This window comes from Erpetoichthys calabaricus, chromosome 2 (assembly GCF_900747795.2).
Source record: "Erpetoichthys calabaricus chromosome 2, fErpCal1.3, whole genome shotgun sequence".
NCBI classification, from domain to species: domain Eukaryota; kingdom Metazoa; phylum Chordata; class Cladistia; order Polypteriformes; family Polypteridae; genus Erpetoichthys; species Erpetoichthys calabaricus.
In genome coordinates, this window is record NC_041395.2 from 137,537,507 (window position 1) to 137,563,968 (window position 26,462).

Genomic DNA, 26,462 nt, shown 5'->3' on the forward strand with positions numbered 1-26,462 from the left:
GGGCCTAGTGAGTTTGCTTCCATTTGATCTTATTAGTGGCCCATGAATGCTGAGGATAGTACACTATTGTTTTTGTAGTTTTTAACATGTACTTCTGTAACCTGCCTATATAAAGGCCATTCATGTTTTTGATCCCTCCAGATGATTTTTCCCCATATACTGTGTACTTTAAGATTATTAAAGAAAATTGGTTGGTGAGACATTGTTGTCCTTGTAGACAATGTGTGTTTTCTGTCTAATACATATCAAATGTGACTTCATTGTACCTATCTACCAATTTTGCCTTCTCTGAGCAGAATATGCATCCTTCACTGTTGTCAGTGCACCTTACAGAGTAAGTTCACATACCCATAACCCATAACATGGGCACTACTGGTGATGAGTAAATCCAGCTGAATTCGCTTCACCTAGAGTTTGGCAAAATTAAGGAACTGTTCAGAACTTCACCAAACTCAGCAAAAGGTGTTGAAGTGAATGGGGAAGGATACACTGAAGTAATTTTGAGTGGAATATAATGAATGCTGCGTGTATCCCTGACAGGAAATGTCTCTCAACTATGCTGGGCTGATTATTGTGGCCAGAAATGTGACCTGGTCAGTGAGGCAACAGTGCTAACCAGTGTTTGAGATGGCTCTTGGTAATAGCTGTTGATAAGATCACCTAATTCATGATTTTCACTGCCAAGAAAGACTGAAGATGACATGAGCCTACCGCTGACAGATTCTGTCAGGGAAATCAACATGTTCTAATCTTTACTGATTTCTTTTAATGCATCCACGTGATACAGGACAGTTTTAGCCTTTAGTGATGATGATTGGGAGGAACAGAAGGAACACTTCATTTGCTATTTTTAAATGATACATCGGAACTCTCTATGTTCAGTTTATGACAGATAAGGAAGAAGTAACCTAGAAAACTCTTTTCAATGTGTAGCCAGTTATCCTTTGTATTTTGTTTTAATGTAATACAGTTCACATCATTTTAATTTTGAGTTTTAGTTTCCTTCAGGGGGCGCTCTAGGATGCAGGATACATAAACATGCTGTATGTCACAGCTTTGGTTTTCACACTTGCAATCCTTAAATTAACATGTAGCATTGGTTGTAAGTACTTGTTTGCTCTTATCATCGCTGTTTTGTTTTATTCTTTCTACAATATTTGACAACCAAATGACTCTGAGGTCATTGACATAATGGGTCATTTCTATTGCGTCAAAATTTGGTCTGGAAGCTTTATCCATTAAGTAAGCATTTCCATAATGTAATGTTGCTAAATAAGCTAACTGCTAATTTTAAATTTACCCAGAAGCTTACATAAAGCAAAGTGGCTCCAATGATTACCTGAGATCAAACATATTGTGTTACAATTAAACATGCTTTTTTAAACAAAGTGAGAAATTAATTTTTTTCAGGTATAATCCTTTTTTTTTTTTTTTACAGATGATGAAGAGTTATGAATGCAGTGTGTTATGAAGGCATCCCTACACTGAAAGATGAGGTTAGAGATGTGGGCAATACCACTAGAATAATGAAAAAGATCACAGTTTTATGATCCTGCTATTTATTTATTTACATATTTTGGATGTAGTGCAGCCAAACCACAAGGAATTCACCTAGATCTGGCTGTACAGAGTAGCCATCACCACCAGAAGCAACCTAACCACAGGCTCACTTAGCAGGCTTTTGGTCTGCACAGGGTGAAAACTGGGGCCAAGGCTTTAAAAAATGTCCAGAAATGGAGAAGAGGAAATCGTTTAAAATCTCTGGTCTAGGAGAAACAAAATATGGTGTGTTTATAATTAAAGATTTATTTAAAAGGAATTCAAGAAGTAGAACATAAAAAGCAAGGCATGATAAAAAAGGAGCAAAATATGTTTTGCCTACAAGCTAATCCTAAGAACAAACCAATCCAAAATCATTAAATTAATAACAGTCCTTTATAGACAAAGCAGAGGCCAAAACCAGGAAATCCACACAAAAACAAGAATCACAAATCAAAATCAAACGATACAATGTTGAAACTGTTGTAAAAACTGAGGCTTCTTCGTACATTCTATTTGGGGCCAGAACTCCAGCTTCATAGTCAAATGGGCTTGCCTCCTTAGGCTCCATATATATAGTAGACAAGGCAGATAACAACAAAAACTACTACAAAAGCTCTTAAAAAAATACTTAACAGCAACATAATTAATGAACAACACATATTAAAAAATACAGATCAAACAGAACCAAAATGTAATTAATAACACAATAAAATTATATTAAAATGATAACAGAAAGATTAAACAAACAAAATACATACTTGAGCCAGGGATGTAACCCTGCCTGAAACACAACAGCTTATGAGAGAAGGTGTCAAGTGTGCCAGAAGCTGTACTGCTCAAACAGAATGGTGCACTGGGTGTTGATGTTCCTCCAGGACAGCAGGCAGGTGACCCAGCAGAGGATAAAGAGGCTTGATGTTCTAACAGATTGAGAGAAATTTCATGAAATGCTGTAATAAGCTATGATTCAGTTTTTATTAAAGTTCACTTTTTTATTATTTGTAACATTATCCCTCACTTGGACAGTACTCTGGTCAGGAAATTTGGGTCCTTTTCAGGTTGAAGTAGGATTGGCAGAAGGCCAGTCATTACCAACCAGCCTGCGTGTGGTGGGGGTGGCAGTGCGCTATCAGCACATGCTCCCAACCTTGTAGGTTGAAACACATGGTTCTATACTGGGAGCAAGGAGACTTTATTGCTGTTTTAAGATAGGCTTCCAGGGCACTGTTAGAGATGTGGCCCTTTCCAGACTACTAAAGGCTAAGTAGTGAAACAAGCAGGGTATGAGACACTTAGAGGCAGAAACAAGTGACCAAAACCTAAGGCAAAGCAAAGTTGTAAATCAAAAGACAAATTCTTAAAAAATCAAATAAACTTTGCTGAATAAGCTAGCAGTGTCTCACATGTGTTTTCTTTATTTGGAACAAAAACATGGAAACCAAATAAGGTTTGGCTTTAGATACCTCAGCCAATCTGATTTCATGAAATGGTGAAAGCTGTCAAGAAGGCAACAAACAGCAAATAAAGAAAACTATAGCACTAGATTATATAAATCCTGACCTCAGAGAGCAGATTAGGGAGGAGTGTTAGGGTGATGCTCACTGGCACAGTGAAAAAGCGAGAGAGAGATTTATAGTCCTTAGTAGGTACACAAGTAGATGAGAGATTACTCCAGACAGATATGGGCTTCAGACCTGTTTAGAAGTGACCTGAGTGATATGAGGTTTATTGTTTAGTTCGGCTAGGTGTAATAGGCACATTGGGACCATCTGTCGGACAAACAGGTAGTCATGCTGGTTATCTACATTTCCTCATATCAAAGTGGCAGCTTAGGTCACAGTTATCACTCTTTGTCTGTGATAGATAGTTGACAACATTGCAATGAAATACAGTATTTCTTAAATGATTTATTTGAATATAACAGCTTTAGCATTTTAATATTCATTTAACAGCAACATATTTCTCTACAATATAAGCAGTGTTTCTATACCCCATCATATAGCGTGTACAAATTCGCCCATGGGTGGAAACTAACATTCATTGTTTCAATCCATCCTTCCCTTTCAACCCTCCTAAATTCAATTTGTTGTTGTAAGTTAATGTCATCAACAGTCAGACATTTCTTCTGTGAAATTAATTGGCCCGGGACTACAATAAACCTAAATAAGAAATTGGGACACACACAAATATTCACAGTACATTCTGTGTTGTCATTTTCTGAACCCACTTTTTAATTATAGTATCTTAGCAGGATTTTTGCACAATTGAGAAACCAGTCTTTGAGAAGATGCCAGTTAATTGCACTTAGTCATTAGTTATCCTAATATGCACATTCCCGGGATGTGACAAGAAAGTGGTGTACCTTCTTTAAATCCTACATGCACATGGGGAAAACATACAAACTCCTCAAGATGGTGAGGTTAAGCCCAGACTACTGGGACTGTGGAACAGTATAACTAACCTTTATGCCATCCATGTTCTGCATAAGCAAATTCTGAATTATGCAAAAATAACTAATTTATTATGTTACTGAGTACATCTAAATTTGAAAGAACTTGTCACAAATTACAAGAAAAAATTTTAATATATTTAGTGATACATTTTCTACAAAGTTACATGTCTGAAGACTCCTGGGCAGGTGTGGATGCGGGACGGAGCCTCAGGGAAATTTGTCAAAAACACAGGTCCTGTTTTAGGTAAGCTGGCTGCACCTTCAGGACTTGACTGTCGTTTGAGTCGTTTTGAAGTGACAGGCAATGGTGCTGAAGCTGAAGCCTCCACAGGCAGTATACCCTCTTGCTCCTTGGAGTCAGACTTGGACTCGGACGACTCTGGCTGCAGGTCTTGAACTGATGTGGGGGTTGCTTTGAGGTGAGTGAATTTAGGTGATTGAACTTTGTGTTGTTTGTCTCTTCTTTTTCCTCTTTGAGTATCAGCCTCTTGCCCATCATTAGTGACATTTCCTTTGTTTTCAGCATTCCCAATTCCCTAAAATGTATAAATAAACAATTTGCTCTATCATTTTATACATCGAAGTTTTTATGAGGATACCAGCTATGAGATGTAGCAGCACTGAATTAAAAGAACACAAAACAAAGCACAGAAACACCATATGATACCTACATAGAAAATGTATCCCTGTCTTACCTTCTGATTTATTATTGCATATGTTTTATGTTGGGGACCCATATTCCAACTATACTGGAGGTGTTCACAGGGGTTTTCCAAAATATTTTGGACCTGGATGTGTCACAATTTTGTTGTACTCTGTAAGCACGACTCATACTACTATTAACTATAATTCCTACCGCTAGTGCTACTACTGACTATATGTGGATTCAAAAAGGTTTCTGTACACTTTATTGTGTTGTGGATTTAATTTTAAATGGGTAAATTTGCCATTTGTGCCCATCAATTTACATTCTATAACCGATAATGACAAAGTGAAAACGTAAAAGTTTTGCAGATGTATTAAAAATCAAAAACTGGAATCTCTCATTCATATGAGTCTCATAAGAGCAGAGAATCTTTTCCTCATTCTCTGTGAGTCCTTTAAACTGTCACACACCTTTTATTCAAAAGTAGCTTCTTTCTAACCACTCTACTATAAAGGTCGGCTTGATGGAGTACTACTGAAATAGCCATCAATCTGACAGGTTCTCCCATTTCAGCAGAGGACTTCTGAAGCTCTGTTAGAATGACTATTGGGTTCTTGGTCACCTCCCTCACCAAAGCTCTGCTTGCCTGGTTACTCTGTTTCACCAGATGACCAAATCTAGGAAGCACCCTGGTGGTTCCAAACCTCTTCCATTTCACAATTATTGAGTTCGTTGTGCTCCTCTTAACTTTCAATGCTTTAGAAATGGTTTTATACAGTTGCCATGACCTATTATATGCCTCAACACAATTGGATCATGGAGGTCTGCAGAGAGTTCTTTGGTCTTCTTGGCTTGACTCTTGTCCTGACGTGCAGTGTGAATTGTGAGACCTTATATTCGCAGGTGTATGTACTTTCTAAATGATGTCCATTCAATTCACTTTGCCACTCTCTAACTCTAATTAAGCTCTAGACACATTTCAAGGATATCTAAAGAAAGCAGGATGCACTTGACCACAATCTGGAGTGCCACAGTAAAGGGTCTGAATTGTTATTTAAATGAGAGATTTCAGTTTATGATTTTTAATTAATTTTCAAATATTTATGATGACATGTTTTCATGTTGTCATTAGGGGTTATTGAATGTAGATTGATGGGCAAATAAGGCAAACCTAACACTTTAAAATTAAATGTACAACACAATAAAGTGTGCAGAAAGTGAAGTGGTCTGAATACTTTCTGAATCCACTGTATATATAAAAGTTATACTACACTGATAACACTTTTTGAAATATATAAAGATGAATGTGTGTTTCTGTCTTTGTCTGGTATGTAAAGCCACACTGTTGATCTCATCCCTGTCAACTTTTGACTCCTGCTTGTAGGGGAGAAGACCATAGGGTATGTTTTATTCCAAAAATTAGTTGCTGCCCCAATCCCATGCAGTGCTGGTTGTTGTCCCCAATATGGGCAGTGCTGGTTAATCCTGCCAAACTATAAAGTTGTGGGGAACAGGAACTAGAATCTTTCACTGAAGCATCATGATAGGCAGGACTGACCATGGACACTATGGCCACACACTAACAAACACCGCCACACTCAAACATACTGTACAGCCCAAATTTCCATTCCATCCATCCATCCATTCATTTACGTCAATGGTTAGTCCAATTCATTGCTGCAGAGAGTCAAAATCCTTCAGTTGAGATCGGAGCACAAGGCAGAAATAACCTTGAAAAGTTGATAGCCCATTATAAAGAACACCCATGCACACAGCTGCACTCACAATATTCCATCTTAGACCCTCCAATTGCCTGATCCTTAGGATGCAGGAAAACAATCATTGTGTCCAGGGGAAAATGTACACAGATAGTTGGAGAGCATGCAAATTCCGCAGAGACGGTGATCACGCTGGAATGCAAACCCTAATGCATGGAGCTGTGAGACAGAAACAGTAACCACTTCATGACAGTGCCAATCATAACAAAAAATATTTAAGTAAACTGATCAGCGTCTCTTATCAAAATCTTATCACAGTGAATAAGCTGCATGATTATAAACACACATTGCTGCCAATTTAGTCCACACCACTGACCCAGAACAATATGTTAAACCTACTAGTCCACCAACTGTGGAAATATAGAATTGTTTGCTTTACATTGTACTAGTAGAAAACATTGTGGTGGTGATATGTGATGTTTGCTTACAGATAATACCTACTAATGTAGTGTGGTGGCTAATGAATTGAACTGTAAACCACAGTGCCACTGGTGTGATCCCTACGTCTTCCTCACACTTCATTGAGTTACTTAACCTAACTAGATATTGCTGTACAAAATAATATTTAGCTGCTGTATTTCTCTGAGGTTTATGTAAACCTCCACCAGCAGCTGATGCACAAATTGTGCCCGATATGACTTGAGGCCCAGAGACATTGTAAAAAGCAGACGTTGGTGAACATAGTTATTAAATACAATTCTCTTACTCTCTAGATAGTGCATAAGCAGCTAGGATTCTGCCAGGGTTAATCCAGGGAGATATACAAGTTGGTTTCATTTTTTTCTTTACTCAGTAAATTAACACTGTAATTATAGAAAGGTATACTTTAGTTGTGTATCCACATTTAGAAGAAAATACCACTCTGAATCGCAGTGGCCACTACATTCCTCACTCAGCTCCAGATTCAAGTGAATCTGCCTGTCTGGAGAGAAAAGTGGTCGACTAGAATAAGTCACACTTCCTCTGTGGTATAAGAAGTGATGCTATTTAGAAAAATATGTTTACCTCTGATGTATACAGCTCACAGGATATTTCTGGTACAGCTTGGTTGTCTCCATTCTTATGCAGAGCAGCAGCACAAAAGCCAGATTGCTGTAAAGTAAAACATCTTACTTTATATTATGTCATATATGTTGTGAGGTTCAGCCATTCCCACTTTCCAATAGCACATGAAATATTTAACCATTCAACTCCGATATCTCTGTCTCCTCTGGCCTCTTCTTTGTCCATTACCATTAAGCCTTCACCAATACTAAATGACATTCTGACTGGAAGTGGACTTCAGAAATCAAAGAGAGGTTACTTTTGGGCAAATCAATTTAGGGGTCATTGGCATATTATAAAAGTCATGGAACTACTGACTTACAGTTGACTCTGGAGGCCCTTGTGAAACTACACCTGTGACTCCATTCTTAAGGTAACAGATATGGGCTACCGAATCTCAGTATAGGGTACTATGTACCATACTTGCATGAAAACTCTGCTACCACTTGCTTGCCTGGATAATTTTGTGTGGCCTTCTACCAGTTGACCATGGCCTATCACTCACTTTCTCTGTGGTATCTTCAGAGTGTTTACTTCCTTGACAAACCTATGCTTAAAGGTCACATTGCCCCAGCAGCCCCCTGCCTATGTACACTTGCTTGTAAAGGTGCTTAGTGATTTCCAATAAGGCTTTTTGTCTTCTTTTTCCCCTGCACAGCGGTCAGGCTCTATTTAAGCATTGTTTTATGCTGACAATCAGTTACTACCCAGGAAGACCATCTTACTTAATAAAATAAAGCATATGTTTAAGAATATTTAAAATATAAACATGCATAGTAAGCAGAAAACAGGAGGGTCATAAGGTGAACTGCATAACCTGGTGAATATTCTGCTGCTCAACAGGCTGTGCTGATGTTGTGGAGGAGATAGAAGCAACAAGGGAGGCTTATGTTGCAAACCAGCCTGACGTCTCAAATCTATTCCCCCATACTAGTTTACTACACGTAACTATCCAGGTGCCATATGTAAAAGGAAAGTAAGTTATATTTGCAAAAATATTTAGACACTACCTCATCTTTTCTCTTTGGATTCCTACTGTCTATGATTAGGATGCTGTTACAAACAATGAAAATGTTGTTTCCCTAAGAGTACTCACCCCAGAGTCAGAAGAGGTCTTCCTGCACTTAAGGTCATCCACCGACTCATCTTGCTTTAGGCATTCTGTCTCTTGAATGGTAAATTCTACAAAATAAGCCTCTTTTGGTTTATTCTGGAATGAAAGACGAGAGCTTATTGAGTGCCAAAGGCTTTTAGGTAAACTTAACTGAAACAGTTTGATTAGACTGGATAAGCAATACCTGGGTTGATGCTCTAGTAATTTGATCAATGGAGAAGTAGTTCCGTAAGTGGCTTTCTTCATTGTATTTCTTAAGCGAGATTCCAGCCGCCTGTATTGCTGCAGGGCTTTTGACATCAATCAGCAGAGGGCACTCGGGGCAAACGTGATGAACAGCTTCTGGCTGATCTACAGAAAAGGGTGGATGAGGAATCTTTACTTGGATAACACAGCCATCAAAGGGTGTTCCAGAAAAAAACTCAATTTGCTGAAACTATTAACACTTCACATCTTGGCCCTATCACAAGACTTTTTATGCCTGAAAGCCCCACCCCCTTTCCCTTAGCATTTTGGTGGGTTCCAATAACCTCGTACTCAACTTTCCTTTTTCACTGCAACTTCTATCCTGATGCTGAGTCTGTTGTGATGTTTATTAATTAACAATTGATTGAAATTTTATTTTATGCTTTTTTCCTGTTCCCTTCCAAGACTTTCTACCTGATTCTGACTGTGTCCTTCCTTATTTGTTTACTGTTTTCACCTTATCAGCAGGGCCGGATTTTCCTATAGGCTAACTAGGCTTCAGCCTAGGGCCTCAAGATCAAGAGGGGCCCACATTCAAATTGTTAGTAAAATTTTATTATCTCTCATGTAATTTACAAACTTAAAAATGGAAGGTGAAAGGGCCTCATAAGTGGAATAGCCTAGGGCCTCTTTTCATATAAATCCAGCCCTGCTTATCAGTATATTGATCTTTGCTTGCCTGGCCATTTCTCCATGTCCTTATGCTACCTGGATCACATTTATACATTTGCTTTGGAAAATGGCCATTATTGAGTCTTGTGTACCCAATTTGGCACAAAAACATGGATTTTATAATCAAGGAAATTAGTTATTATTGACTTGGTCATCAAAGGCAAAAGCTTTCTAGGTCCTTGAGAGCCAATGGGGTGATATATAGCCACCTGAGGCCATGTAGTATCAAACTGGAAGATCCTCACCCCTGTAGTTAATGTCTTCATCTGTGATTATCAACAACATTCTCTCTCTTAGTAATGAACTGTCCTGGCACCTCCTCTCTTTTGTTTTTTTGGGGGGATCATGAGTTGAAGATTTCTCTTTGATTTAGATTGTATTTCATATCTTCTGTAATATGTATTGACATCTTCCATTGCTTTATAGTTTTATGTTTCATTTGAATGTTATTAAATGAGTGTGTCTTTTTCTTTATATAAAATTAGAAAAAAAAATATTGTTTTTATGTAAAAGTCCGAAGCTGTCCCAATTCAGCCTGGGCTTGACACATGGCTGCATTTTTTTTTTTTTTTTTTTTACTGTTTCCCTTTCTGTTTTTAAGGCTGCTGAGATTATTTTAACCAAAGCCAAAAGAGAGGTGTAGCCTTCCTATTACTGTATTTTACTCTGGTACTGCCATTAACTACAGCTCATTTACTTAGTACAGTTTTGAGTAGAAGCAGGAACACTGCTACAGTGCATCACTTCCACATTGTCTTTGGACCCTTTCTGAATTCTATAAACTTTTTTTTTTTTGGACATTTGGTTTGGTTGACTTAAATTTAGTTTAGATTTATGGCTAATATTCATTAATTCAGAACTAGAACTTTGAGATTTAGAATGTTCGTTTCATGCTACACATATATTATTAATTCTTTGTAATTTAAAGTTATGTCTTTAGAGAATTATGTTTTTGAATTCTTATTAATTATTGCTTTATTCTGTTCTTACAGTCAAATTTTTGCGAACAAGAAGAGTAAAACTCAGTTTCAGTCAAAATTACAATAAAAGTGGATAAGAAAGAGTAAAACAAACCACTCAACCCATATAAAAAAAAGAGATCCCCCTGAGGATCAATAATCATTGAATCCTCCACAGATCTGAGGTGAGACAGACACAGTAAACCCCAAAGAAAAGAACAACACAGACAAAAAGGACAGGTCAGAAATTAAGTTAAATTCTGATCGTTAGTTAACCATCTCTGAAGTAATTGCATTGCAGACTGAGACTTTTTATGCTTGATCATTTGAACCACATTGCAAAGAGTTCAGGAAAAACTACTAGATTATAAAATGATATTTGCCCAGAAACTAAGGGAGTCAGAGTCAGTGAATCCCCAGGGAGAGACCAGCACTAATTTAGCATCAATTTACCCATAAAAACTAACCTTATCTATGTAAACGTAAGGGAAAGAGCAGAGAGATCATGATAAGAAATAATAAATGAGACAAAAAAATAATAGAAACAATGTAAGACAGCTGCGGTGGGCTAGCGCCCTGTCTGGGATTTGTTCCTGCCTTGCACCCTGTGTTCGCTGGGATTAGCTCCAGCAGACCCCCGTGACCCAGTGTTAGGATATAGCGGGTTGGGTAATGGAATGATGGATGGATGGATGGATGTAAGACAGAAACTCAATGACTGCAGTACAAAAAGCAGACATCAGGACAACATTTGAAGGAAGTGAGGAATACTGTAAGTAAGTGAGATTGGGGACAGGCCTCTCTGACATCTTTCTGAACCTGAAAGTTTTGTGAGAATTGGTTTGAGTTACCACCACAGAGAAGATGAAGAGTGCCTTTATAATGTTAATATAACCCAGATGACTTTGCCTTGTTTTAAGCAGAGGGTGATCATGGCTAAATTGACTAAAACATTCCATTTGGTGACGGAGACAACAGAATTCTACACCAGCATAAATGGAGGCACTAACTGCTTCAAGAAACCATAAAGGAAATCTAGAGGCAGGCAATTAAGACCAGGCAATTTTCCCAGAGCTCATAAAATTTGATATTTGCTTATACTCAAACAATGCAGCTGGGGGGGAATGGTCCAACACAGCTCCATCTTACACAGAGAACCTGGGGAGGGATAGGTTATGATATCTTAATTAATTTCAGAAAGAGAAGGGTTGGGAATTTTCAGAAAATAATTCAAAAAAATTATTAATCTTCAAAGCATTGTCAATTAGGTTTCCTGATTATTTTTAAAGGAGGTAATGGATTAAACAATTTTCCATAATCTTAACACTAGTAATTTACTAGACGTAGTCCATAATATTTACTCCATGGGTAATAAAACCTGAGTTCCTCTTTCTGTAAAGTAAACAAGTTAATTCAGACTTTGTGTATGAAATCCGTAGGTCATGCTCTGAACTTACCTACAAAACGGAAACTCTGGTTGAAGAATTCAATGGAAGTGTGTCAGAATAGCATATTGCAAACAATTTTTCTGGAGCAAGTACAAGTCAAATCTCTGACAAACAGCACTTAAAGAAAGAAGCATGCATCTCTGTCAATATGATTGGACAGGCTGGAAATTTCTAGGAAAAACATTAGCAAGGAGGGAAGCAAACAACTTTTGAATCAAATTGTAGTGAGGTGAGGTCTCAAGGGGAAATACTACCAGGAGAAAAGGGCAAAAGGACTTTAACAGAAATACTCAACCACCAAAAATAATCAACCAGGCATAAGTCAGAAACCAGTATAACAACAGGTGTGTCAAAGGCACTAGCAATTGTTTAACAATAGATTCATTTAGGCATTAGCATTGTTACCCAAATAATATTATGGACGTTCATTTTTTAGATTTGGCTGGTTATAAACAAAAAAAAGTAGACTGATATAGAGTTGGTGAATAAATACAACAGAGGTTTTATTTCCTACCACCCTTCTAAACCAATACATAAGAATAAAACTAATGGAACCATCTGAGTTCATACCAGCTATCTTATTATTGAATTTGTGCCATAGGAGAATAACCACTCCATGTTTTATAGAATTTGCCAATGCAGATGCTGCCATGAAGCAGCATTTATTACAAGACTTCAGTAAATCTTTGCCATTGTCATACATACTGTATGTGCTTAGAGGCAAATTCAGGGCTCTGTTAAGCTAAGCAAGTTAGCCTCAGGACATTATGGGGTGATGTTGCTAGCTACCTCTTTTCTTTTTGCCTGCAACTCTGAAGAAGAAGCACCAGACAACTCTAAACCACGCCTGCCTCTTCTGGGATGATTGCCATATATTAGGTCTGCTGACCGGAGGTGGGAGTTCATTGAATCAGCTTGAAGGGACATGGAGCTCCTCTACCCAGTGTACTTTGTTTAGCAAGAAAGAAATGGCTGTGGCCGTTATTGTTGTTAATCTAATCATTTTTCATTCAGAATTAAAAGCAGATTGCCAGGCTGGCACCCCAACCCTTGAACTTTTTCCTGACATTATAAACCTGGATCCATATAGAATCACAACATCAACTTTTTTGCAGCGCAAGCGATCAATGACACTTACCATCTTTGGCATTAACAAAGTTTTAATACTGAAGTGAGAAAATAAAAAGGAAAAACCGCTAGGATAGATGTACTGTATGTTCCAGTCGCTCCTTCACCCCAGAGACACAAGTGTCATGAATATATGCCTATGTTAGAATTCTGGGGGTTTTAATACACACAGAGTTGATTTTTGCACAGAATTGTACTTTAATTTTGATTATTGAGCTCTTATTGATATTTTATTAACATTTTCACTCCACCATTTTTGTTGTGATTTTCATTTTTAGGGCCTGCTGTTTTGAGAGTTTTATTTCTAGCAGCGTTTTCCTGTTGCCATCGAAGAAGCATCTGGAATTCAAAACATGTGAGTTACAACCTGTCATTGATGTGGACCCCCAAGTACTTATAGTAGCACCATCTCAACATCTACTGCCTGAATTGCAACCAGGCATTGAGGCTCTTTGGTGCAGCGAAAGTCAATAACCAGTTTTTTGGTTTTGCTGATGTTTAGTTGCTGACAATTCCTTATGCACCAAGAAACAAAGTTCTTCATCTGTCTCCTATACCCTGTCTCGTCCACCTTATCAATATGCCCCATAAGTGCAGAGTCATCTGAGAATTTCTGTAAGTGGCATGACCTGGTGTTATATTAATACTCTGAAGTATACAGAGTAAGGTGAAAAGGAGACAGGATTGTTCCTTGTGGGGCACCAGAGATGTTCACATCCATATCAAAAACACAGTCCTGAATTTCACAAAGTATGGTCTGCCAAATAGATAGTCCATTATCAAGAGCACCATAGGCTCATCCACCTGCATAAGAAATTGCTAGATGGTATTGAAGGATTACATCCAACACCCTCAAATCTATAAGAAGCACCTAAAATCAAATTGGGGGAGTATATGGTTGCAATTAATCCTTTGAATGCTGTGGGTTTGGATGTTAGGATTTTTAATCAATCCCTGTGGGTGGGTTATGGGATAACCCTGACCGTAGGGATCTGTAGAGCTCCATCTATTGGAGTGTTGTGGAAGAGCATGATGTTTGATAGTGGGTAATAAATTTTTATGTCGCAGAATAAAAAACTGCAAAATGACATAATCCTGAAAACTGATAATTTTAGGATTTTAATTGCTACCAATTTAATTGCATTTTTGGACATTTGTTTGAATATTTTGACAGGAAGAATACATTAGGGAAATGAAAATCGGAAAAAAGCTATGAAAACATTATGGGTCAGTTCTTTCATTTGTTATTGACTGTTTTATTAGATTAGATCAAACTTATGACTGCGTAAGAGATAGCTTGTTAATTAAGCATTTTGTTGAATTGATGTAGAAATGTCAAAATGAAAGAACATCTCCAATTACAGGCCTGGATAAATGAATCAGATTTAATGAAGACAATACTCATAGGGGTCCCACAGACTACATTTACAATTTACATTCCAGAAAAGTAAAGAAATTAACATTTAAGGAAAATCAAATGCATGTCTGTCTTGTTATAGGCTCAAGAATTAACTGTTTAAAAGAACAGAAGATAGACAAGCATACCTGGAATTAAATTGCAGTCATAATTGTAAAGAACAGATGAACCATTAGGTTTACTGTAGACAATGGTTTTGCAACGCCCAGACACTTTCTGAAAGCAAGAAAATATATTGACAAATGTTAAGTGTTTTGCTATGAATACTCAAAAGAGAGTGAATACTAAATGACATTACTTTTCTACACATCTAAAATCCTAAGCCAGTTGAATTAGGTGATGATCTTTGCTCTTTACATGTCAAACCACCTCCAGATTTCTGTTAATGTGTTAAATGTAATATTTAATTTTACCTTATAAACATGTTCTTTTTATGTTCTTTTACATTATCATAGTCCAAGGACTTTCCCCCTTTCTTTACTTTTTTTTTATAATTGTATTATACATAGGAAATGATTTCTGTGAAATCCAAAGAGATACTGATGCAATGTAAGCTCTGGTAAACACTTTAGATTTATTTTGGCGCATTTGTAAGTATTTACCTCCGGAAAAACTGGCATGATATTTAAATAGGAGGATAAACACAAAATGCTTACACTTTGTGTAACCTAACTACAAAGAAATGTACTGATTAGTACATTTTTTTTATCTCACGAAAGGCAAATGACTTTTCGGTTCATGAGGTGAATAATGCTGCACTTTCTAAAATGAAATAGAAAAACGTGAAGGCAAAAACAGAGAGAGAGAGACAGAAAGATGGTTCTACTGGAGTTTTATGACATAGACACTAAATCCAGTTCACCATGACTGGTTTTGTGAATAACTGACATATGAAAAAATATAATGCTGATGTCTCAAAACCGCAAAAGTCTTATCCTTTGAGCAGAGTTTGCACCTAGTCTCCTTTTTTTGGATGTATAGTAGATTGATTAATTTGTTACGTTATATTGAGCCAGTATGAGCATATATGTGACGGGAGGAAGCATTTGAGTAAAATGGATGTATGAAGAGAGCCTGAGAACTATTTATGTTTTATATACACTGCTTAATTCAATCCTTCTTTGGTGCCTGCAATAAAGGGTGCAACCTACTAAAACCAAGACAGCAAAATGTCATTTGACACAATTGTCACAGAAGGGACCACAGCGTAATGTGAATCTACATGGTCTCTATCATTTTGCAAGCAGGACAAGATAAAAGTAGATGACTGGGTATAAGATTCTTACTCTTCAAAATTAATTTTCACATCAAGAATTTGCCCACGACTCAGTAATTAGATGACCTTGTTCCTGAGACCATTGAACTTTGATCAAATGTAAATAATTGTCACCATTGCAAGGGGGTGCTGCACCTTGAAGAAATGGCCCAGCCCCCCTCATCCCAGGAGATTGATTAAAATCTCTTCCTGTTCCTTGACTCTCCTTGAGGATCTTGTATGTTCTCCCTGGGCCTGCATGGGTTTTCCCACCACATCCCAAAGATGTCAGTGTTTGGTTGATCAGTGACTTTGAATTCATCTGGTGTGAGTGACTGTGCCCTGCAATGGACTGACAGCCCATGTGGGATTGTCTCCATACTGATGTTCATGTTTTGAGCTCACAGATGGCAGGATGCTCACATCTTTTGAAATTAAGAGGAGATGGATCACAAAATGAAATACCAGAAGGACTAAATCAAAACTATTTGTCAAAACGAAACAAGCAAATCAAAAGAAACATAGTAAAAGGTCTTTTACCTTGCTTTCTAGATTTATGTAGTTTTTTTAATTATCCAATAGTCAAACATTGCGCAACCGTGATGTCTAATCGTGTGTCCCAGGCAACAACTACCATATTTAGGAACAACATGACTGAGGCTACAACACAAGCTTACAAAACAACGGAAATCACAGCGAAAACTATTTAAAAATGGCATTAGGATGACATCACTGTCAGAACTATAAAAATAATAAACATTATAAAAACACATATAAAGATTTCAGAGATGAGAAAATCAGTCACAGGCTGAAAACAGTGAAGGTTTATAACAAATGCTTGGATAGATAAAAATTGGATTACGCAGGTTGCTTGGATGGGCATTGTGACTGTAGGTGTAAAGTGTAATTGCTGTGAGGAAACAATAAATACATGGGGGGGGGGGGCTTCTTTTTTATCATATAACAATAACAAGAAGAAATTCAGGGCAATAAGGAAATGTTATTCAGTCCTTATACTGTACATATAAATGGAGAAATAGCAGACTATTAAAGAGCATGCAAGAAGCAATTCTTACTACTCCTGTTGTTTATATAACTTTTTTAATTAATGGTTTTGGTTATCCATTACCAAAACTCAGTGTCCATGGTAGAAATTGGTATGCCTTAGAGCAAACATGTCATCACGTAGGATGGCTCTGTTTTCAATCCAAATGAAACTGTATAAAATTGCCATTGTTTGTCAGCCCAATTATGAATTTTGTTTATGTGTCGCTCTCACCGCAGTTACATCTAGACTTAAATCCATGCTGTTTATGTTCTGTCTGCTATAAGTATACAATGGTAATGTTTGTCTACCTGTCACGTGAAGACACATAAACCACCAGGCCTTGAATCCTCACTTTGGGTGTAATTGAGAGCTTGTGATATAATATGTATACCCCAAGAACTGGACATGCGGACTACCTCAGACATAAAATTGGGCTTTGGGTCCTTTTCATGGCAAGTAGTGGCATTGTCACATTCCCTGCCTGACAGGAAAACAATCACAGTGATGTCTGATGGTAGTGAAGCACATTGCACAAGTCAATTGGCAGAGTGACCAGAGGTGATGTGTTTTGTGAGAAGCACCTGAACTGCCTTTCTTTGAGGTCTGAGCGTTTCCTAGTACAGCGTTTCTCAACCTTCAAGTATTTGCGACCCGAGTTTTCATAAGTTTTAATCGTGCTCCCCTAACATTTTTTTGAAAGGAGCCCACTAATACCAATATGTTCTTTTTTAATTAATGATATATCATAGATGCATATTTTATTATATCTACATAACTTTTATCGACATTTATCTAACTCTATATTTATTTTTCTAGTATCAGAATGTAGTTTAAGTTAATTTGTTTTGGTTTCAATAGATGAATTTTTCATATTTTTGATTCCTGTTTTTTTTTTTCACTAGGGGGGTGCGCCCCACAGTTTGAGAACCACTGTCTTAGTATGTATTCCTGTATATACAGTATATAGAAATTTGATGTAAAGAATTAATAGAAAATACTCTTTTAAATGTAATTATGGCAGTGAACATTTTCATTAGATGGAAGTGCTGAAGCACTGTAATCACCAGTCAACACTTGCAAGAATCCCAAAAAGACATAAAAATGACTGGTGCTGCAATACAGGGCACCCATCTCTGCCACCACTGTATGTCTGAAAAACAAAGCAAACTCACCGTTTCTATAAATGGTCTGATTTCACAGTCTTCCCATGCAGTTGTGCTTTTTATATAGCATTTGGTTTCTAGTACATCAATGTCCAAGTAATGGACTTTTCCAACAGGCTCCTGTCAGAGAAAGAATCAATCAATTAATGAAACAGTAGCAGGGATCAGGCTTCATGGATCCAGATGTTCTTCACTTTGCTGCTTCATCAGGTACACATAACCTGCTTTAGCACCGGAAACAAGCTCCAGCCAAGGCCCAGCCTGGTGTGTGTTATCCTCCTAGGATAAAAGAGTAATAATGTAAAGCAGGTGAAGATGTCAGCCTGTCAAATGCAGCTGTCAAGTCAAACTGTCTCAGAGTTAACATGTCTGCTCCATTGTAATTTTCTTTAATAAGACAACATTCTCTTTGCACAAATTATTTCCCAAGCAGAATTCTTGAAATGCTGTTTCCTATCAGCACCCATGCTATTGCATAACATTTTCAAAGCCCATCAGACAAAATCATGTCATAAGAACCTTTACAACATATTCAAAATATGAAAAATATTCATTAGAACATTAGAACACTCTAGACCAGAACAGGCCATTCAGCCCAACAAAGCTCGCCAGTCTTATCCACTTATTTCTTCCAAAAAAACATCAATTCGAGTTTTGAAAGTCCCTAAAGTCTTACTGTCTATCACACTACTTGGTAGCTTATTCCAAGTGTCTTATCGTTATTTGTGTAAAGAAAAACTTAATGTTTGTGCGAATGTTACCCTTAACAAGTTTCCAACCGTGTCCCCGTGTTCTTGATGAACTCATTTTAAAATAACAGTCTCGATCCACTGCACTAATTCCCTTCATAATTTTAAACACTTCCAATCATGTCACCACTTAATCTTCTTTTGCTTAAACTGTATAGGCTCAGCTCTTGTAATCTTTCTTCATAATTCAACCTCTGTAGCCCTAGAATCAGCCTAGTCGCTCTTCTCTGGACCTTTTCTAGTGCCGCTATGTCCTTTTTGTAGCCTGGAGACCAAAACTGCACACAGTACTCCAGATGCATTATAACGCTTGAGTGTAACCTCCTTGGACTTGTACTCCACACATTGTGCTATATAACCTAACATTCTGTTTCCCTTCTTAATGTCTTCTGAACACTGTCGGGAAGTCAATAGCTTAGAGTCCACTATGACTCCAAAAATCCTTCTTATATGGTGTACTGTTTTTTCAAATTTCCTACCGCCCATTTTGTATTCAAACCTAACATTTTTACTTCCTATGTGTAATACTTTACATTTACTGACTTTAAATTTCATCTGCCACAAGTCTGCCCAAGCCTGTGTGCTATCCAAGTCATTCTGTAGTGATATAATGGATTCCAAATTACCTGCTAATCCACCTATCTTGGTATCATCTATTTTGGTTGCTGGGTGCTGATGCTTGTTACCTCAGGTTAATAAATGTACTTCAGTAAAACAATATACAGCATCATGGACTGTAGTATCTCCTAGTTATGGTACATTTGGTGTCCCAAAATTACTGTGGGCACTCAGATATCCTTTTGACTTCATTATATATAACAGTAAACCTTGCTGTTTTAACTCTTTTTCCATTGAATACTGCAAGACGTTTTAAAAAATGAATACTTGTAGGATGAGGGGATAGTAAAAGACATCAGGATAACAGGGAAGAATTAATAAGAGGGTTGGGGAATGGAGGAGGAGGTTGGGAGTATGCACTGATACAGTGAGTTGCCGCACCCAACTCTTAACGAACCACCTCAGGATCCCAAATTAGGACCCAAGCACAGCCGTGCAATGGGTAACTCCTCAGCACCTCATTAGTTTGAATGGAATGGAACAGATTGAGCTTTTTATAATGGCTGGAGTGCCAATCCTGCCAAGAGCTTTTAAATTGCTTCATTGTTAGCATGTTCTGGGGTGGGTTGGCACCCTGCCTGGGATTGGTTCCTGCCTTGTGCCCTGTGTTGGCTGGGATTGGCTCCAGCAGACCCCCGTGACCCTGTGTTCGGATTCAGCAGGTTGGAAAATGGATGGATGGATGGAGGACATATAGTAGGCATAGTCATTTCTGTCCAAAGATCAGGTGTTCATAGTCACTCTTCTCCTAATCACAGGCTGATTGTTTGTAAGACTGTAGACCACTTTGTTATTATGTCTTCTTGTTTTTCTGTTTCTGTTGCAAGAGAAGGAGGCACTCTTGAGGAACACTCAAATTAATTTTTGATAATATCTTGAGAATTATGTCAAATACTGTAATTCTGCAATAAATTGTGAATTCTTGTTGTTAATTGCTATCGTAATGAGCTATTTTATGATCAGAAGGATCAGCATCACAACAGTAAATAATTACTGAAATGTTATGGAATAGTTCTGGTTAATTTGGTTCCTAGGGCACAAAGCCTACTGACACTCAAGTCCGAATTTTATTTTATTACTCCTCTTCTTGACTTTAGGCAAGTGAGGAACTATCACTTTTCATTATGCAATTGGCAATTTTGGAGTACCTTGTAGAAAGAAAGTTATAAACAGGCAGCCTACCAATCTTTGAACCTAAATCCCTTAAAAGATACTCCATCAAAAAATATTTTTTTACTTATCCTGTGCTTGTGTAGGACAGATTTAAATTGCCTGAGGATCACTGAGAGCAAAGAAGGATCAGGACATGTAAATGGAGCTGAAAGAAGTGGCAAAAGGGAAACAAAAGGTCAGAAACCAGAAGGGCAAAACAAACTGAGTGACCAAAGCTAAGGGACAAGACAGAAGCAAAGGTCAGAACCAGAAACTAAGTCAAAATCAAGAACAATTCTACCACTAGGACCTACTTCAGAAATAAGCTTACTACCGCTAAAGATCTAAAGAGATGTTGAGAAGAATGGCCAAACTTGTTCAAGCTAACAGAAAGGCCACAAATACTCGGATAACAGATTTTTACAACAGAAGTGTTGCAGATGGCCATTTCTGAATGTAGAGCATGTCAAGCCTTGGAGCAGAGGAGCTATATTAATAGAGATGAACCCCTGTCAGGTAAGAACAGGAAGATGAGGCTACCGTTGTAGGACAATCACCAGAAACTGGATGACAAAGACTGGAAAACTGTTGCCTGGTCTGATGACTTTTTTGTTTTTGTTGTGAGATGCTCATGGTATGGTCAGAATTTGAATAAAATAGCATGGCTCCAGGGATCCATCCTGACTTGTGACAAAGGTACAGACAGGTAGAGTACTGTAATGGTGTGAGCATCTTTGAATGCCACATTGTACCCAAGCATTGCTTGTAGCCATGTGCCCCTTGTGACTTAATTCTTTCTTTTTTACTTTTTCGTATACAAAGTAAAGGGAAAGTATTGGAATCCTCCAAAAATTCCATTTCGAGATTTTGATGAATCTCGACATTGTAGACCTCCCTGAGTCTGAAAATACCATTTTTGTAATTATGTCTGTGTGTCTGTCCTTGTGTGTATGTGTGTGTAAACATGATAATTTGAGTACGCTTTCACTTAGGTCAACCAAATTTGGCATACAAGTATTGGGTACAAAACGTAGATATCTATCAACTTTTGGGCTATTTCTGCTAACCGGAAGTGGTACTTTACCTTTTATTCATGCAGCTGCAGAGTCCGATTTATTCAACTTTGCTTTTATAATAATTGTTCAATATATTATTAATTTGATTTGATTTTTTGTTGATGGTTCTTTAAAGTACATAATATAAAAATATAATCACTGTCTTGTGGTTTACTCCTCAAATATTTATTTATTTTTTTATTTTATTATACTTTATTAATCCCGAAGGAAATTACTTGGTTTTTCACATACCCCTTGGGATCAGAGCACAGGGTCAGCCATTGTACAGCACCCCTGGAGCAATTGAAGGTTAAGGGCCTTGCTCAAGGGCCCAGCAGAGTAGCATCTTTTTTGGCAGTGACAGGGATTCGAACCGGCAACCTTTGGGATACCAGTGCAGATCCTTAGCCTCAGAGTATACAAGAAAGTCTAAGGGAGACCACTCCTGATTTTTTTTAAGTACCGTATATACTCGCAGATAAGTTCTCCCGTGGATAAGTTGGGACTTGATTTTACAGTATAATTTCTGGTATTTTATAATGTCAGTCGTATAAATCGAATGCGGAAAACTCATGCTATTGGTACATGGGATTATGATATGCTAACGCCCACCTGAGAGAGTAACCACAGAGCACACTGCCTCTTTTTCTATGTGGGTGCAGAAATGCGCTGTGTCAGCACGTGATCCTAACCTCTCTCTCTCTCTCTATTGTGCCTACATGACCACATGGTAACACCTGAACTATTCTGAAGCAACGTTTGCACTGTTTTGTGTTTTTTGTATCTCACACCCTCATACACCTTTATCGTAAGAGCATCTCTTATCTATGATGGAGCATTCGATCAGAAGAAAATATGAAGCTGGTTTTAAATTAAAAGTCATTGAAGTAGTGAAAGAAATTGGTAACTGCGCTGCTGTTATACAATTTGATGCACCTGAGAAACTGATATGAGATTGGAGGAGGCAAGAAGATGGAAAAAAAAATGAGGTGTCGCATCTTTGAACTGTCGTATAAGTCGGGGTCTGATTTTACAATCGATTTTTTAGGTTTCAAGACCCAACTTATACTTGACTATATACGGTAGATATCTCTAGTATGATCACACACATCCTCTTGAGCAGGTTCACCAAATATATGACAGTGCCTTCAGTGTACTCCAACAGCCAACAGAGTCGCCAGACCTCAATCTAGGAGTGGACCTTTGAGATGAGGAGAAAGGAGATAGTCACATAATTATTATGTGGCCAAACAATCTATAGAAACTGCATGATGCTCTCGAATCAGCACAGACGAAAACACCTAAGGAATGTTTCTAGCACCTTAATCCATGCCTTGAACAATTCTGGTTGTTCTGTAGGCACAAAAAGTTAATAAGAAAACCCTTCAGAGTGCAGTAAATAAAGCAAACTGCAATAATGTGTTAACACCTCCTGTGGCATGTGTTTCTCTAAGTGACACCATAAAAAGGCAAGCATTTATACAGCAAGTGGGATTTTAGGAAAGGACTTCAATGTGTCACACTCTGGAGCTAATATTATATAGAGAGAGGGAGACTTTAGAAGGTAAACCACCCACAGATACCTGCCTGGAATACACAATATGTAGGGCAAACCTCAAAATGTAAATGGAAAATTAACTTACTGGACAGTATTACAGTTTACATAAGTCAACCTTCTGCACCTAAACATGTGCATTTGTTTGTTTTCTTAATAGGAAGAAAATGTATGAAAAAATAAGGTTTTTTAATAAAACCCATTCATTAAAATTGAACCGTATCATTAATAACACAACTGCCTTAAAACTGTTACATGGGCAGATACAAATTCTCATTTTTTATCACCTCATTCCAATTCAAAGCTCCTTTGGCAGCAGTGGTTGGCATGAGCCCTGTGCCAGACCCCAGTTCAAGAGAGAGTACACACAAAGCAGTCACACATTCACCCTCAAGGCAGGTCAGATTTGTAGCATGGCATGACAGCGTGCCTTTATATGATGCCAGGAAAGACAGAGGTAGCATGCAAACCAACTGGAATCCAAATCTGAGTGTAACAAACGGTATTAATGCTCACTAGAACACTCTTCTAAAACTTAGATAAACTAGTGCTTCCACTTTTGTCAATGCTTTTACATTATTACTGTATTTGTATTACATATTTCTTCAAATATAAATTATATAAAAGGTATGTAATTGCTTTTATCATTATATTATTTTTAAAAGTATCCATAAAAATACATTTTAAGGAATGACGTCTCTTCAACATTTCTACCACTTTTCTATGTTTTACTATTCTGGGACAATAATGTGCACATTTTATTTTAATAATAATCTGAATGTGTATCAGACTGTTTATTGTGGTATATCCTGTATTTTATAGGTCATGTAAAAAGGCAGGGACTTCTTCTGCTTATTTGTGTAGTTTTACTTGAGATTTCTGCTTAACAGATGTTTTACTTTTAATAGCCTAAGTAATAACGCTGATGTTTCTTACCAGGGTTGCTTTTATTACGTTAGTGTTTATACACCTACTAAATGAAGTTCGATGACAAGGCTCACTTATGCTAGTGAAACAGGGCATCAATGGCCAAGACAGGCTGGGATTATTAGAGCATCATCTGTCCACTACACAGCCCACTGTCCGAACAGGTAGTGGTCCATACTGTCAGTGTGCCCCCAAGAAACTCGGTGTAAAGGGCAATATATCAACAGGCATTGTGAAGTCAGGTTTCACAAAATGTCTGGCAGACCTGACCAACTGAGTGGTATCACAGAAAGTGCCATCTCCCAATATTGTCATCTCAAAGTCTAGAAAAGCACCGGACAAGTGCTTGGTTACCTTCAATTAAATCTGTGAGATTCTCACATGTCATCTGCATGTTGCAAAAATTAAATGCCCTTCACAATTGGCTCCCTGTTGGGGAACTATCTAATACTCGCAGAATGTGTATTAGTGATTTGGAGTATTTATTTATGTGAGGAAAAACAAGTGACTTTCGGTTGTTGAAATGTCATGGCGTCCTGGCATTAGGAAACGAACACCGAATAGGGAGATGTTGGCTTCTCAGTTTCACAGACATACACTGAGTGTGTACTTGTTATGTAATTAGTCATTTGTAGTTCATATTTTCACTTCCCTGTGAACTTGTCACCACAGTCTGCACACACACTCAGTGAAGAGCTCCACATAACAATAAACTGAATTGAATTACAGTTATAGTTAGTCATTTGTGTTGTACTAATACACCTTCTTAAACACCTGAAGAAAGCATTAATAAAACATTTAGCTGTTCATAGTAAAAATAGTTAATAACCACTCCATAAGTTTACTGCCTACAATCTATATGGTAATATTTGTAAATCTTTTTTTATTGGAATTATTATTTGCAGGTAGCAGAGAGGTTAGCTGAGGTATCTCATGGCTGCAGAGGCCTGGTTTTAATTCAGGCCTGGACTCTCTTCCTATGCATTTGGCATATTTTTCCATCTCAGTGTAGCTTTCTTTGGTTACTCCTGTAAAGGCATGCACGTTAGGTTGACTAATGACAGTAAATGTGTCTTGTGAGTGTGTATATACAATAAGTGTATCCAATAACACATTGGTTCCCTGCGTTGTATTTTATACTTGTGTGTATCTTTAAATATATGCTCTGTTTCAACTGTCAATCATTGTTATTGTTTAAATGAACAATGAAATTAATTAACTCCATGTGGACCTACAGTAATGTAGCCAACTTGATGTAAGGTGCTAAAAACAGGCTAACTTCTAATAAGCAGGTTTACCCAGAGACAGACACAGATGTCCAGTTTGGAGTTTCGCTCGCCCTTCGTTAAGCGAATAAGCGCTACTGACCTGCTCGTGCACATAGACATTGTTGATTCTGTTCAGGCTGAACTTGTATCCCTCTTTCCTGTCCTCATTAATGTAGGTGACAGCCAAGCGAGCTGCCCTCTCCACACTTCTGGAATTACAAGGTGCAGGGACGACACCAGTACCGTGGGTCCAACAAATTACAAAGTGCGTACACAGAAAAAGAAACAAAACAGCGGTGGTGGCAGCCATTGCAGGTGGCTCTTCACTGAAAACGTCTGAAATTGTACCAATTAAAGATATTTTTTCCTTAGTTTCTCTTAGTTCATGTGAGGCTGAGCAAATACATTTGTGCCTTGGAAAGCTACCAGAGAAGTTTGTTCCAATGAGGTAAACCATCCACTATGATAACACAAAGTAAACAGGAGGTAAATCATTAATGATAGCACCAGTCCAACAGAGATAATGCCTGCAGGTTGAAACTGGTCAGATTACTCGAGTGGTATTTCAGTTTTTTCCACTTTAATGCCTAAATACAGTTGTAGCTCAGGCTGCAAGGATATGGGGCCTGATGTTCTGGATGTGCTTTTGAATTGACATACATCCATGAAAACTCATGACAGATTGATCTTTTTCAACAGAGCGAGCTGTTGCGGCTTTCGTCCTTCATTAGCTCAAATTGATGGGTTTCAGTTCATTTATTTAGACTTATTTAGAAGAGAAATAATGATGCGGAAACAGTTCCTTATGTACAGTGAGAAACAGAAGTCTGGCAATTTGGTGGCGTGCTTCACTGGTTTTAAAGTCATGCCTAGCTGATGTGTAACCTATAAACAGAAATTCGTTGACCTCAGATACACAGGGAAGAGGTGCTGCCTTGCCAGTGTCAGCAATATAATGTTCCACAAGAGTTCTTACTGTAAACGAATAAAAAACAGGAATGGAACAGAACATGGTGAAAGAGAATAAAGAGCCAAATGATAGGCAGGCACATTAGAAATACAATATATAACTTACCCACCAGTACTGGTGCTTTTGTGGATGTAAAAGCCAAAAATGACTGATATCAGGCAGGCAAGAAAGGGAGGAGGGTCTCATAAAATTGGAACATGTTGACATGAGCACAGGAATTCTCACTAAGGCTATGTTCAGACTACTATGTTTTCAT

At 37.8% G+C, this 26,462-nt stretch overlaps 1 protein-coding gene across 1 annotated transcript; it reads right to left on the reverse strand.

Annotated features, from left to right (window-relative positions):
* Positions 1–3,429: 3,429 nt before the first annotated feature.
* si:ch211-262h13.5 (uncharacterized protein LOC571127 homolog) lies at positions 3,430–25,655 on the reverse strand. The gene is made up of 7 exons (XM_028794568.2): positions 25,337–25,655; positions 17,922–18,032; positions 14,575–14,662; positions 8,761–8,927; positions 8,559–8,672; positions 7,424–7,510; positions 3,430–4,530 (listed from the first exon to the last, which is right to left on the reverse strand). Exons 1-7 carry the CDS (start codon positions 25,544–25,546, stop codon positions 4,147–4,149), a joined length of 1,161 nt encoding a protein of 386 aa, XP_028650401.2. The 5' UTR covers positions 25,547–25,655; the 3' UTR covers positions 3,430–4,146.
* Positions 25,656–26,462: the final 807 nt, after the last annotated feature.

What these genes read in the sequence shown, in the direction of transcription:
- si:ch211-262h13.5 (XM_028794568.2), bottom strand. Translation starts at nt 25,546, where the DNA reads ATGGCTGCCACCACCGCTGTTTTGTTTCTTTTTCTGTGTACGCACTTT. An exon ending in TGACTGCAATTTAATTCCAG is followed by an intron (nt 8,928 to 14,574) that starts GTATGCTTGTCT and finishes CCTTTTCTGTAG; the next exon opens with ATCAGCCAGAAGCTGTTCAT. An exon ending in AGACCTCTTCTGACTCTGGG is followed by an intron (nt 7,511 to 8,558) that starts GTGAGTACTCTT and finishes TTTACTTTACAG; the next exon opens with CAATCTGGCTTTTGTGCTGC.